The sequence below is a fragment of the Pelophylax lessonae genome (genome assembly GCF_965119305.1).
Source record: "Pelophylax lessonae genome assembly, chromosome: 5".
NCBI lineage: Eukaryota > Metazoa > Chordata > Amphibia > Anura > Ranidae > Pelophylax > Pelophylax lessonae.
Genome location: NC_138772.1, coordinates 15,583,337 through 15,598,165, shown reverse-complemented (window position 1 = coordinate 15,598,165; position 14,829 = coordinate 15,583,337). Strand labels below are relative to the sequence as shown.

General features: G+C 42.2%; 1 protein-coding gene across 1 annotated transcript in view; it reads left to right on the top strand.

Moving 5' to 3' along the window:
• The first annotated feature begins 2,488 nt into the window (after positions 1-2,488).
• The window catches only part of GFUS (GDP-L-fucose synthase), a 29,223-nt gene continuing 16,882 nt past the window's right edge, over positions 2,489-14,829 (top strand). Inside the window, exons 1-3 of the mRNA XM_082257467.1 lie at positions 2,489-2,554; positions 12,426-12,578; positions 13,892-14,006. Coding sequence (XP_082113593.1) covers positions 12,436-12,578; positions 13,892-14,006 — 258 coding nt within the window. The 5' untranslated portion in view covers positions 2,489-2,554; positions 12,426-12,435. The remainder of the gene's footprint in view (positions 2,555-12,425; positions 12,579-13,891; positions 14,007-14,829) is intronic.

The window sequence follows — 14,829 nt, the reverse complement described above, 5'->3', positions numbered from 1 at the left end:
GTTGCAGCTGGCAACCACTGCTTCTCTGAGCATAGCACTCCCTGTTACCACCTTCAGGGGCGCTCTACACTTCGCTGCAAGGGAAGCCCTCGAAGCACTTCGGCCTCCAATATTAAATAATAAAATAACGAATAAAATAATTGAAATAAATAATAAAATGATATCACAAAATAATTAAAATGAATAATAAATAAGTAAAATACTGAATGCAATAATAAATATTAAATAATAAAATAACTTAATAAAATAATTGAAATAAACATTGAAATTAAATAACAAAATAATTAAAATGAATAATAAACAGGTAAAATATTGAATACAATAATAAATATTAAATAATAAAACGACTAATAAAATAATTGAAATAAATAATTAAATGAAATAACAAAGTAATTAAAATAATAAATAGGTAAAATACCGAAAAAAGAATATTAAATAATTAAAATAACTATTAAAATAATTGAAATAAACAATCAAATGAAATAACAAAATAATTAAAATGAATAATAAATAGGTAAAATACCGAATACAATAATAAATATTAAAAAGTAACATAACTAATAAAATAATTGAAATAAACAATCAAATGAAATAACAAAATAATTAAAATGAATAATAAACAGGTAAAATATTGAATACAATAATAAATATTAAATAATAAAACGACTAATAAAATAATTGAAATAAATAATTAAATGAAATAACAAAGTAATTAAAATAATAAATAGGTAAAATACCGAAAAAAATAATAAATAATAAATAATAAAATAACCAATAAAATAATTGAAATAAACAATCAAATGAACTAACAAAATGATTAAAATGAATAATAAACATTTAAAACACCTAATAAAATAATAAATATTAAAGAAAAAAAATAACTCATAAAATAATTGAAATAAATAATTAAATGAACTAGCAAAATAATTAAAATGAATAATGAAAAGTTAAAATACCTAATACAACAATAAATAATAAAATAATGAATTAAATAATTTTAAATATATCAAATGAACTAACAAAATAATTAAAAATAATAATAAACATTTAAAAAAACCTCATGCAATATAAATAATAAATTAACTAATAAAATAATTGAAATAGATAATCAAATGAACTAACAAAATAATGAAAATGAATAATGAAAAGTTAAAATACCTAATACAACAATAAATAATAAAATAATGAATTAAATAATTGAAATAAATCAAATGAACTAACAAAATAATTAAAAATAATAATAAACATTTAAAAAAACCCATGCAAAAATAAATAATAAATTAACTAATAAAATAATTGAAATAGATAATCAAATGAACTAACAAAATAATTGAAATTAATAATAAACATTTAAAATACCTAATACAAAAATAAATAATAAAATAATTGAAATAAATCAAATGAACTTACAAAATAATTAAAATGAATAATAAAGATTTAAAATACCTAATACAAAAATAAATAATAAAATAACTAATAAAATAATTGAAATAAATAACCAAATGAACTAACAACATAATTAAAATTAATAATAAATGTTAAAATACCAAATACAATAATAAATATTAAATAAAATAACTAATAAAATGTTTGAAATACTGTAAGTAATTAAAAGAATTAACAAAATAATTAAAATGAATAATAAAAAGTTAAAATACCTAATACAATAATAAATATTAAATAATAAAATAACTAATAAAATAATTGAAATAAATAATCTAATGAACTAACAAAATAATTAAAATGATTAATAAACATTTAAAGTACCTTATACAATAATATAAAATAATAAAATAACTAATTAAATAATTAAACTAAATAATCAAATGAACTAACAAAATAATTAAAATGAATAATGCCTAGTTAAAATACCTATTAAAATAATAAATATTAAATAGAAAAACTAACTAATACAATAATAAATATAAAATAATAAAATAACTAATAAAATAATTGAAATAAATAATCAAATGAACTAACAAAATAATTAACATGATTAATAAACATTTAAAATACCTTATACAATAATATAAAATAATAAAATAACGAATGAAATAATTGAAATAAATAATCAAATGAACTAACAAAATAATTAAAATGAATAATAAATAGTTAAAATACCTAAGACAATAATAAATATTAAATAATAAAGCAATTGAAAGAAATATTCAAATGAATTAACAAAAAAAATGCAAATGAATAATAAATAGGTAAAATACCTAATACAGCAATACATTTATAAATGATAAAATCATTGAAATAAATATTAAAATAATAAATCTAAAGTAATAAAATAAATTATTTTTAAAATAAATAAATGGCCAATTGCTGGTCACAGAACGCAGTCTCATGGGTTATAGATGGAGTGTGATCACTGATCGCAGGATCTCTGTAGATAATGATCCCCCCGGATCACAGTGACACCTTTCCTCTATCAGGCGCTGGAGGAGTTAATAGCCACATGTGCGGGGGGGGGGGCAGGACTACATTTCCCGGCATGCAGCGGGGAGGTGAGACCGGAAGTGGTGTTGGAAGGGATTGAATGATCAGAGAGGTGAGAGCAAACTTCTGTCTTCTCTTCGTTTGTCACTTTTATGTCCTGTGTGCCCCTCCCCCCCCCCCCATACTGCTCTGTGTCAGTTCTATACATGGGGGGAGATTTACTAAATCTGGTGCAGCTCTGCATAGAAATCATCTTCCAGGTATTATAGTCAAAGCTTCATACAACAATCTGCAGCTGCACCACATTCTGAGTGCTCCAGTTTACTGCATCTCCCTCATTGTGTACCCTCCCCTCCCCCCCCATACTGTGCTGTGTCAGTTATATACTGTCCCCCATACTGTGCTGTGTCAGTTATATACTGTCCCCCATACTGCGCTGTGTCAGTTATATACTGTCCCCTATACTGTGCTGTGTCAGTTATATACTGTGCTGTGTCAGTTATATACTGTCCCCCATACTGTGCTGTGTCAGTTATATACTGTCCCCCATACTGTGCTGTGTCAGTTATATACTGTCCCCCCATACTGTGCTGTGTCAGTTATATACTGTCCCCCATACTGTGCTGTGTCAGTTATATACTGTCCCCCCATACTGTGCTGTGTCAGTTATATACTGTCCCCCATACTGTGCTGTGTCAGTTATATACTGTCCCCCATACTGTGCTGTGTCAGTTATATACTGTCCCCCATACTGCGCTGTGTCAGTTATATACTGTCCCCCATACTGCGCTGTGTCAGTTATATACTGTCCCCCATACTGCGCTGTGTCAGTTATATACTGTCCCCCCATACTGTGCTGTGTCAGTTATATACTGTCCCCCATACTGCGCTGTGTCAGTTATATACTGTCCCCCATACTGCGCTGTGTCAGTTATATACTGTCCCCCATACTGTGCTGTGTCAGTTATATACTGTCCCCCATACTGTGCTGTGTCAGTTATATACTGTGCTGTGTCAGTTATATACTGTCCCCCATACTGTGCTGTGTCAGTTATATACTGTCCCCCATACTGTGCTGTGTCAGTTATATACTGTCCCCCCATACTGTGCTGTGTCAGTTATATACTGTCCCCCATACTGTGCTGTGTCAGTTATATACTGTCCCCCCATACTGTGCTGTGTCAGTTATATACTGTCCCCCATACTGTGCTGTGTCAGTTATATACTGTCCCCCATACTGTGCTGTGTCAGTTATATACTGTCCCCCATACTGCGCTGTGTCAGTTATATACTGTCCCCCATACTGCGCTGTGTCAGTTATATACTGTCCCCCATACTGCGCTGTGTCAGTTATATACTGTCCCCCCATACTGTGCTGTGTCAGTTATATACTGTCCCCCATACTGCGCTGTGTCAGTTATATACTGTCCCCCATACTGCGCTGTGTCAGTTATATACTGTCCCCCATACTGTGCTGTGTCAGTTATATACTGTCCCCCATACTGCGCTGTGTCAGTTATATACTGTCCCCCATACTGTGCTGTGTCAGTTATATACTGTCCCCCCATTCTGTGCTGTGTCAGTTATATACTGTCCCCTCATACTGTGCTGTGTCAGTTATATACTGTCCCCATACTGCACTGTGTCAGTTATATACTGTCCCCCGTGCTGTGTCAGTTATATACTGTCCCCCCATAGTGTGCTGTGTCAGTTATATACTGTCCCCATACTGTGCTGTGTCAGTTATATACTGTCCCCATACTGTGCTGTGTCAGTTATATACTGTCCTCATACTGCGCTGTGTCAGTTACAGTATCTCACAAAAGTGAGTACACCCCTAAGTGACAATGTCCAAATTGGGCCCAATTAACCATTGTCCCTCTCCGGTGTCATGTGACTCGTTAGTGTTACAAGGTCTCAGGTGTGAATGGGGAGCAGGTGTGTTATATTTGGTGTTATCGCTCTCACTCTCTCATACTGGTCACTGGAAGTTCAACATGGCTTCTCATGGCAAAGAACTCTCTGAGGATCTGAAAAAAAGAATTGTTGTTCTACATAAAGATGGCCTAGGCTATAAGAAGATTGCCAAGACCCTGAAACTGAGCTGCAGCACGGTGGTCAAGACCATACAGCTGTTTAACAGGACAGGTTCCACTCAGAACAGGCCTCACCATGGTCGACCAAAGAAGTTGAGTGCACGTGCTCAGCGTCATATCCAGAGGTTGTCTTTGGGAAATAGACGTATGAGTGCTGCCAGCATTGCTGCAGAGGTTGAAGGGGTGGAGGGTCAGCCTGTCAGTGCTCAGACCATACGCCGCACACTGCATCAAATTGGTCTGCATGGCTGTCATCCCAGAAGGAAGCCTCTTCTAAAGATGATGCACAAGAAAGCCTGCAAACAGTTTGCTGAAGACAAGCAGACTAAGGACATGGATTACTGGAACCATCTCCTGTGGTCTGATGAGACCAAGAAAAACTTATTTGGTTCAGATGGTGTCAAGCGTGTGTGGCGGCAACCAGGTGAGGAGTACAAAGACAAGTGTGTCTTCCTACAGCCAAGCATGGTGGTGGGAGTGTCATGGTCTGGGGCTGCATGAGTGCTGCCGGCACTGGGGAGCTACAGTTCATTGAGGGAACCATGAATGCCAACATGTACTGTGACATACTGAAGCAGAGCATGATCCCCTCCCTTCAGAGACTGGGCCGCAGGGCAGAATTCCAACATAACGACCCCAAACACCTCCAAGACAATCACTGCCTTGCTAAAGAAGCTGAGGGTAAAGGTGATGGACTGGCCAAGCATGTCTCCAGACCTAAACCCTATTGAGCATCTGTGGGGATCCTCAAACAGAAGGTGGAGGAGCGCAAGGTCTCTAACATCCCCCAGCTCTGTGATGTCATCATGGAGGAGGGGAAGAGGACTCCAGTGCCAACCTGTGAAGCTCTGGTGAACTCCATGCCCAAGAGGGTTCAGGCAGTGCTGGAAAATAATGGTGGCCACACAAAATATTCACACTTTGGGCCCAATTTGGACATTGTCACTTAGGGGTGTACTCACTTTTGTTGCCAGCGGTTTAGACATTAATGGCTGTGTGTTGAGTTATTTTGAGGGGACAGTAAATTTACACTGTTATACAAGCTGTACACTCACTACTTTACATTGTAGCAAAGTGTCATTTCTTCAGTGTTGTCACATGAAAAGATAGAAGGAAATATTTACAAAGATGTGAGGGGTGTACTTACTTTTGTGAGATACTGTGTGTGTGTGTATATGTGTGTGTATATATATATATATATATATATATATATATATATATATATACACAATCTATCCTCTTGACAATCTTCCTCTTGACAATACCCCACAGATTCTCTTAGGGGTTTAGGTCAGGAGAGTTTGCTGGCCAATCAAGCACAGTGATCCCATGATCATGCGACCAGGTATTGGTAGATTTGGCAGTGTGGGCGGTGCCAAGTCCTGCTGGAAAATGAAATCAGCATCTCCATAAAGCTGGTCAGCAGAGGGAAGCATTAAGTGCTCTAGAATTTCCTGCTAGAGGGCTTTATGGTTACTTTTTTTGGTGCTTTTGTGATTCCACCCTGCAAATTATTCAGTTGGAAGTGTAGAAGTGTCCCCGGATTCCGTCACTGACAACCTGCACAGTGACAACAGATGGCCGCCCCTTTGTGCCGTGGTGCTGTAGCCAGGTGTCTGGCATGCCTACATACTAGTACAACCTGCCAGACAGGTTGTCACCTCTTCCGTGTCGGGTGTTTTCCTGAACGGCGAGCAGGAGGTGTGCATCCGGCTATTCTCAGTGTTTGCACAGTTGGGGAATCCATTGAGCTATGCTCAGATCACGTTATACCTGTGCCACCTCCGCCTCATAAAGTGTATCTAAACCCAAGAAAAACACTCTCCTATATTATCTGTCCATAGATGTGGTTGCCGCATTCGTTTTTTTTTTTTTATTTTATTTTTTTTTTTATTTATTTTGAAGGATTTTTTGCTTTAACCACTTTAACCACCTAGCAGCTCATTCACCCCCCTTCCTGACCAGGCCAGTTTTCAGCTTTCAGCACTGTTGAACTTTGAATGACAATTGTGCAGTCATGCAACATTGTACCCAAACTAAATGTTTTTTACCCTCTGCCCCCGTTTACACTGGGGCGACCTGTCAGGCGACCTGGTCGCCTCACAGGTCGCCGTAGGTCGCCTTCCATAGAGAAGCTGCGGACCCGTTCTAATAGGAGGGACACAAGTCACTCCGACTTAGAAAAAGGGTCCGGAGCTTCTTTGGGGCGACCCGGAGTGACCTGCATAGACTTCAATGAAATGAAGTCCATGCCTGCCAGTGTGAACAGGGTCTCTGTCTAAAAAAAAAAAAAAAAAAAAAAAAAATTTTTTTTTTTTCTGGTGGTATAATTGGCACTTTTGTTTAGCAAAAAAAAAAAAAAACCAAAAAAACTGAACATTTTGAAGAAAAGGTCTTTCTTAGTTTCTGTTATAACATTTTGTAAATAAGTTATTTTTCTTCTTCACTGATGGGCGCTAATGGAGCTGCATTGATGGGCGCTGATGAGGCTGAGCTGATGGGACTGCACTGATGGGTGCTAATGAGCTGTGCTGACGAGGCTGCACTGATGGGTATTGATGAGGCTGCACTGATGGGTACTGATGAGGCTGAGCTGATGGGACTGCACTGATGGGTGCTAATGAGCTGTGCTGATGAGGCTGCACTGATGGGCGCTGATGAGGCTGCACTGATGGGCGCTGATGAGGCTGCACTGATGGGCGCTGATGAGGCTGCACTGATGGGCGCTGATGAGGCTGCACTGATGGGCGCTGATGAGGCTGAGCTGATGGGGCTGCACTGATGGGTGCTAATGAGCTGTGCTGATGAGGCTGCACTGATGAGGCTGCACTGATGGGTGCTGATGAGGCTGAGCTGATGGGGCATGCACTGATGGGTGCTAATGAGCTGTGCTGACAGGGCTGCACTGATGGGTATTGATGAGGCTGAGCTGATGGGACTGCACTGATGGGTGCTAATGAGCTGCGCTGACGGGGCTGCACTGATGGGCGCTGATGGGACTGCACTGATGGGTGCTAATGAGCTGTGCTGACGGGGCTGCCCTGATGGGCGCTGACGGGGCTGCCCTGATGGGCGCTGACGGGGCTGCCCTGATGGGCGCTGACGGGGCTGCCCTGATGGGACTGCCCTGATGGGTGCTAATGAGCTGTGCTGACGAGGCTGCACTGATGGTCGCTGACGAGGCTGCACTGATGGTCGCTGACGAGGCTGCACTGATGGTCGCTGACGAGGCTGCACTGATGGTCGCTGACGAGGCTGCACTGATGGTCGCTGACGAGGCTGCACTGATGGTCGCTGACGAGGCTGCACTGATGGGTGCTAATGAGCTGTGCTGATGGGGCTGCACTGGTGGGTGCTGATGAGGCTGAGCTGATGGGACTGCACTGATAATCAGGGCACCCATCATCAGTGTCCTTTATTATCAGTGTAGATGTATCTTACCAGCTCTCCTCACCTGATGTCAGCATGAGGAGAGGACTGCCAATAACCAACAAATCCTGTTTCAACTGCGATCAGCTGCAGTTGGACGCAGCCAATCACATGGTAAAGAGCCACTGTGCTTGGCCTCATTACCCTGATCCCAGATCCCTACTGATGCATGCCGCAGGGGAAGCACGATCAGAGAACATCAATGTACCCCTCCCGGAAATGTGCAACCCTGCTATAGCCGTCATTCGGCCATAGCTGCGGTCAGGAAGAGGTTAATCTCACCTGGCGATCCTGCTAATAACACAATTCCTATCCCTTTGTGGAGAGATTTACTAAAACTGGAGCACTCACAATCTGGTGCAGCTGTACATGGTAGCCAATCAGCTTCTAACTTCAGCTTTTTTCAGTTATGCTTTGACAATAAAACCTGAAAGCTGATTGGTTTCTGTGCAGAGCTGCACCAGATTTTGCACTCTCCAGTTTTAGTAAATCTCCCCCTACTGCATGCATAAAGGAGGAGATTTCCCTTTATTTCCTGTCCCATAGCCAAAACAGGACGTGAAAGGAAAGAGCTCCTGTGATCCTTCTATATAGGATCACATGTCTATATGGTCATTTCACAAGCCACACCCCCAAACAGTTAGAATCACTCCCCTAGGCTCACAATTAACCCCTTGATCACCTAGTGTTAACCCCTTCCCTGCCAGTGTCATTATTACAGTAACAGTGCTTAATTTAACACAGATTTCTGTAGTAATGTCACTGGTCCCCCCAAAAATGTCAGTCAAGGGTCCGATCTGTCCACCGCAATGTTGCAGTCCCGCTAAAAATCGCAGATCGCTGCCATTACTAGTAAAAAAAAAATGACAAAAATATTTCCCTAGTTTGTAGACGCGATAACTTTTGCGCAAACCAATCAATACACGCTTATTGGGATTTTTTACAAAAAATATGTAGCAGAAAGCAAATTGGCCTAAAAGGATGAGAAAATTTTTTTTTTTTTTTTTTTTGGGGGGGTGGGGGGGGGGGATGTTATATAGCAGAATGTGAAAAATACTGTTTTTTTTTTTTTTTTTTTTTGTTTATAGCGCAACAAATAAAAATCGCAGAGGTGATCAAATACCACCAAAAGAAAGCTCTGTTTATTTTTTAAAAAAAGGACAATTTTATTTGTGTACAGCGTCGCACAACCACGCAATTTTCCATTAAAGTAACGCAGTGCCGAATTGCAAAAAATGGCCTGGTCATTAAGGGGGGGCAAATCCTCCTGGTTCAGAAATGGTTAAATATGACTCCCTTTTTTTTTTTTTTTTCCATCACATAATGATCAGTCCACTCTTGCATTGTGGGGATTTAATCTTTAACCCCCTTGGCGCCAACCGCCTCCCAGCCCTTTGAGTTCTAAAAGCTGGGAGGCAGAGGCAGGCATTCGGGTTATGTGACTACTGTAATTGGTTGTCACAGTGGTCACATGATCAGAAAGCTCCCGATTGCAAGTATGCATCATATACCGGTCCTCGCTAGCTACCGTGCTGGGAGCGCTCTCAGTACGGTAAGTTTACACAGGGCCGCATATAAGGCCCACCCATCGAGAGGCCGCATATACAGTGGGGAAAATAATGATTTGATCCTCTGCAGATTTTGTAAGTTTGCCTACTTACAAAGAAATGAAGGGTCTATAATTTTTATCATAGGTGTATTTTAAATGGATAGAGAGAATATCAACCAAAAATCCAGAAAAAACACATGATACAAATGTTATAAATGGAGTTGCAGTACAGTGAGTAAAATAAGTATTTGATCCTCTACCAACCAACAATAATTCTGCTTCCCACAGACTGGCTACAGTATGTGCTCATGTGGTATTCAGATTAGTCCTGTCAATGTAAGAAGGTGCTCCAACAACTCGTTATGTGTATAAAAGACACCTGTCCACAGAATCTTTCTTCCATTCAAACCTCCCCATCATGGGCAAGACCAAAGAACTGTCCAAGGATGTATAGACCTGTACAAGGCTGGAATGGGTTACAAGACCATGCGCAAGAAGCTTGCTGAGAAGGAGAACTCTTGGAGCGATTATTCGCAAATGGAAGAAATGCAAAATAACCAATAATCGTCGTCGGTCTGGAGCTCCATGCAAGATTTCACCTCATGGGGTAAGGATGATCATGAGAAAAGTGAGGGATCAGCCCAGAACTACATGTGAGGAGCTTGTGAATGATCTCAAGGCAGTTGGGACCACAGTGACCAAACAAACCATTGGTAACACAATATGCCACCATGGATTGAAATCCTGCAGCCCCATCCTCAAGAAGGCACATGTACAGGCTTTTCTGAAGTTTTCCATTGAACACCTTAATGATTCAGAGAAGGATTGGGAGAAAGTGCTGTGGTCAGATGAGACCAAAATTGAGCTCTTTGACATTAACTTGTCTCCTGTGTTTGGAGGAAGAAAAATGCTGACTATGACCCGAAGAACACCATCCCTACAGTCAAGCACGGTGGTGGAAACATGGAGCTTTGGGGCTGTTTCCTTGCTAAAGGTACAGGCCGACTTTGCCGCATTGAGGGGCAAATGGACAGGGGCCATGTATTGTAAAATATTGGATGAGAACCTTCTTCCCTTCCCAGAACACTTAAGATGGGCCATGGATGGGTCTTCCAGCATGACAATGATCCAAAACATACCGCCAAGGCAACAAAGGAGTGGCTCAAGAAGAAGTACTTCAAGGACATGGAGTGGCCTGGCCAGTCTCCGGACCTTAACCCTATAGAAAATCTATGGAGGGTGCGGAAACTTCGAGTTGCCAAGCAAAAGCCAAGAAATTTAAGGATTTGGAGAAGATCTGTAAACGAGAGCGGACCAAAATCCCTCCTGAGAGGCGTGCAAACCTGGTCTCCAACTACAAGAAACGTCTGACCTCTGTGCTGTAAAGAAGAAAATGGTTACACACCACCACGGAATCCAATGACTAGTGAACAAGCATGTAGCAGTCGTGTGAAATGCGTCTACTGTCCTACCCTGCTGTACCTTGTACCACTTATGTGAATAAAGGAACTTTTCTTCATTGGATTCCGTGGTGGTGTGCAACCATTTTTTTTTCTTCTTTTATACTTCTGGTGGCGAGCCAAGATTCAGCACCCACCTTGAATCGTGGACTTTTAACTAGCCTGAGCGGTATTATCTCTCCATTATTTAACCTCTGTGCTGGCCAACAAATGTATCTTCACTGTAACAGATCCCCAATACTTGCACCAAGTATTTCTGTCTTAAGTCCCCAGAATCTCACGTGATGCAGTGACCTGGCCCCTCAATTCCCCCCAAACATTAGCCAAAGCTCAATGAAGGGTAAAACAAATGACACTTTATTCACCAACTCACTTTCAATATATACAGTTTTAGGAGCTTGATTACAGCATGCAAATGTATTGTATACAGAACATAATTAACATACCTTGGGCTTCTGGAAAGAGACAATAGGTGAATGAGACTGCAACAATATCATAATTCAACAAGCCCAAAACCTAGCCGAATACACATTCCTAGAAGTGTGAACACACTTCACCTCTAACAGATGAAAGCAGAAGACATAGGCTCTCAGACTGCACGTCTCCGTTTTCAACACACCTTATTATAACTGTCAATACACATCCCCCAGTATACCAAAACTGAGTCTTATGTCATTAGCATCTGTTTAGTCTCTCATGGTGTGAAGTCCTTTGTTGAAATATGCAGCTTAGGCCCAAAGTCTGTGTCGCTTGGGGTGACAGGGACCTGAATTCAAAGTAACAGTACTCCAAGGGTCCCCCAGCATACACCCCCAACCAGAGCCGCGCTCCCCTACAAGCCAGGGCCGTAGTCCGTGGGCAGGAGGCTGGCCTCCACACTCCTCCAGTAACCTGTGACTAACGTCCCAGCAACTGGGCGTTCGTCACATCCACGGATCCACCAAGTACTTTTTTTGCTTAGGGATCGAATACTTCTTTACTCACTGCCTGCAACTCAATTTATAACCTTTTTGTATCATGTTTTTTTTTTTTTTCTTTTTTTTCCTGGATTTTTGGTTGATATTCTGTCTCTAATACACCTATGATAAAAAAAATCTAGACCCTTTTTGTTTCTCTGTAAGTGGGCAAACTTACAAAATCTGCAGGGGATCAAATATTTTTGTTTCCCCACATCCGTCTCCTAGAGGGTAAAATGAAACTAAACTGTATCTGAAAGTTTAAAACAAGTACGGTAAATATAATGTACCTTCCTATCTATTTATTAATGCTAGTAACAGAATAGGGATTAAAAAAAGTTAATGTTGATTGGCAGCATTTCATTTCGCTTTAAATATTCCCATAGTTCCTGATGTTTGCTGTGGAAGGTGGGGCTTTGTGTCTTCGTCGCTCATATATGTGGAAAGAACTCAAACATGACGTGTAAATCTCTTTATTTTCTTTCCAAAGCAGGGCAGATAAGATGTCCGAAAAGAAGCCAAAGAGGATCCTGGTGACCGGTGGCTCCGGCCTGGTGGGGAAGGCCATTGAGAAGGTGGTGAAGGATGGAGAGGGACGACCTGATGAAGAATGGATCTTCGTGGCCTCCAAGGATGCTGATCTTAAGTGAGAATTAAAACCTTCTCTTTTTTTTTTTTTTTTTTTTTACAGGTAGTTTAATTATTATTCATGGATTTATTTAGTGCAGTTGTGGTTGGTCTACTAGATCTAGATCTAGGGCTAGCCTCTGCCATCACCGAGAGGCTGCACCTAATAATTAATGTACAAAATGCTACAGGAAACTGTCAGATTGCAGGCCTACTAGAGGGTACTGTTAGAGACTGCGCAGTTGGTCTAGGAGGGGGCCAAAGACTGCGCAGTTGGTCTAGGAGGCTGCCAAAGACTGCGCAGTTGGTCTAGGAGGCGGCCGTAGACTGCGCAGTTGGTCTAGGAGGCGGCCGTAGACTGCGCAGTTGGTCTAGGAGGCGGCCGTAGACTGCGCAGTTGGTCTAGGAGGCGGCCGTAGACTGCGCAGTTGGTCTAGGAGGCGGCCGTAGACTGCGCAGTTGGTCTAGGAGGCGGCCGGAGACTGCGCAGTTGGTCTAGGAGGCGGCCGGAGACTGCGCAGTTGGTCTAGGAGGCGGCCGGAGACTGCGCAGTTGGTCTAGGAGGCGGCCGGAGACTGCGCAGTTGGTCTAGGAGGCGGCCGGAGACTACGCGGGTGGAGCGGGAGGCAGTGCAAGAGGCAGTGAAAGACTGTGCATTTGGTGCAGGAGGCAGCCAGAGGCTGCGCAGGAGGGCCACGGAGAGGGCCATCTTTGAAGCAGTAGGGCTTTGTTTCCTCATGTCAGTGGTTCTCCCCTGGTGACTGGTGGGGTAATGATAAAGAATCAGATAAAGAATAGGTGAAGCAGGGAAATCTTTGCACTGTATCTCCTTGGGTACAGTTTCCTCTTCAGGAAGGAGAACAGTGAGCAGGAAGAGTGATCTAATCATTGGTGGAGGAAGCACAGATCCACAGAATGGAGGAAACCGAAGCAGGGAGATCTTTGCACTGCAGTTCCTCCCAGGTACAGCTTCCTCTCCAGCCAGGAGAAAACAATGAGCAGCACTGTAGTGACATCACCAAACCTCAAATCTGGTGAGATTAGTAGACGGAGACAGCAGTGCCTTAAATGATCTCCTAGTGCAGCTATACAGCTATGAGGCTACCGAACAAGTATGTCCTAGGCACAGAAAGCACCTAAGCACTCCAAAAGGGGAGATTTTAAGGGCCCTGCTTAGGTACAATACATAACTTGGCACTTCCTCACTGTGTACTTTTTTAGTCTACACTGTCAGGAGACCTAAGTCCTACAATATTTCTGGTGATATGAGTTTTTTATATTTGGTGTCATTCTGTTAACCGGCTCCTCTAATCTCCACTTCTTATTCCCCAGGAGCGCTGCAGACACCCGAGCATTGTTCGAGAAGCACAGACCCACCCACGTCATTCACTTGGCAGCCATGGTGGGTGGACTATTCCGGAATATGAAGTATAACCTGGATTTCTTGGTAAGGCATGGCGGATATCGTGTACAACATCTGTATGTTCAAGTTATCTGGGAGCATAGAATATTGATCAAAATTCATATAGATAATGTCTTTTTTTGAAGATGGTTTTTTGAAAATGCATTAACAGTATACAGCAAGGGTCTCCAAACTACGGCTCGGGGGACTGAATGTGGCCCTCTGCTTGCATTTATCAAGCCCTTGGGACACTATTCTTCCCACTGATACAAGGAACTATTCCTTCTACACCAACAATGGGGCATGATTCCTGTCACCGACCCCCAACACTGGGGCATGACCCTTGTCACCGACCCCCCCCCCCCCCCAACACTCGGGCATGACTCCTGTCAACGACCCCCCCCCCCCAACACTGGGGCATGACTCCCCACCGGGTCGCTATTAACCCCCCCCCCCGATGATGGGGCGCTTCCCCCCCCACCCACTGACCCCTGACAATGGGGCGCTACTCCCCAACCCCCCTCCACTGACCCGACGATGAGGCACTATTCTCCAAACCCCCTCCGCCCCCCTCCACCTCCACTGACCCGACGACGAGGCACTATTCTCCAAACCCCCCCATTGACCATGACGATGGGGGTGCTACTCTCCCCCCCCCCCCCCGCCCTATTGACCCAGAGAACAGGGAGCTATCCCCCCCTCCTACTGACCCCCGACGATGGGGCGCTACTCTCTCATCCCCCCCACTAACCTTGACAATGGGGCGCTATTTCTCCCCGCCCCCCTCCCTATTGACCCTGACGATGGGGAGCTATCCCCCCCCCCCCCCACTGACCCCGACGATGGGACACTTCCCCCCACTGACCCC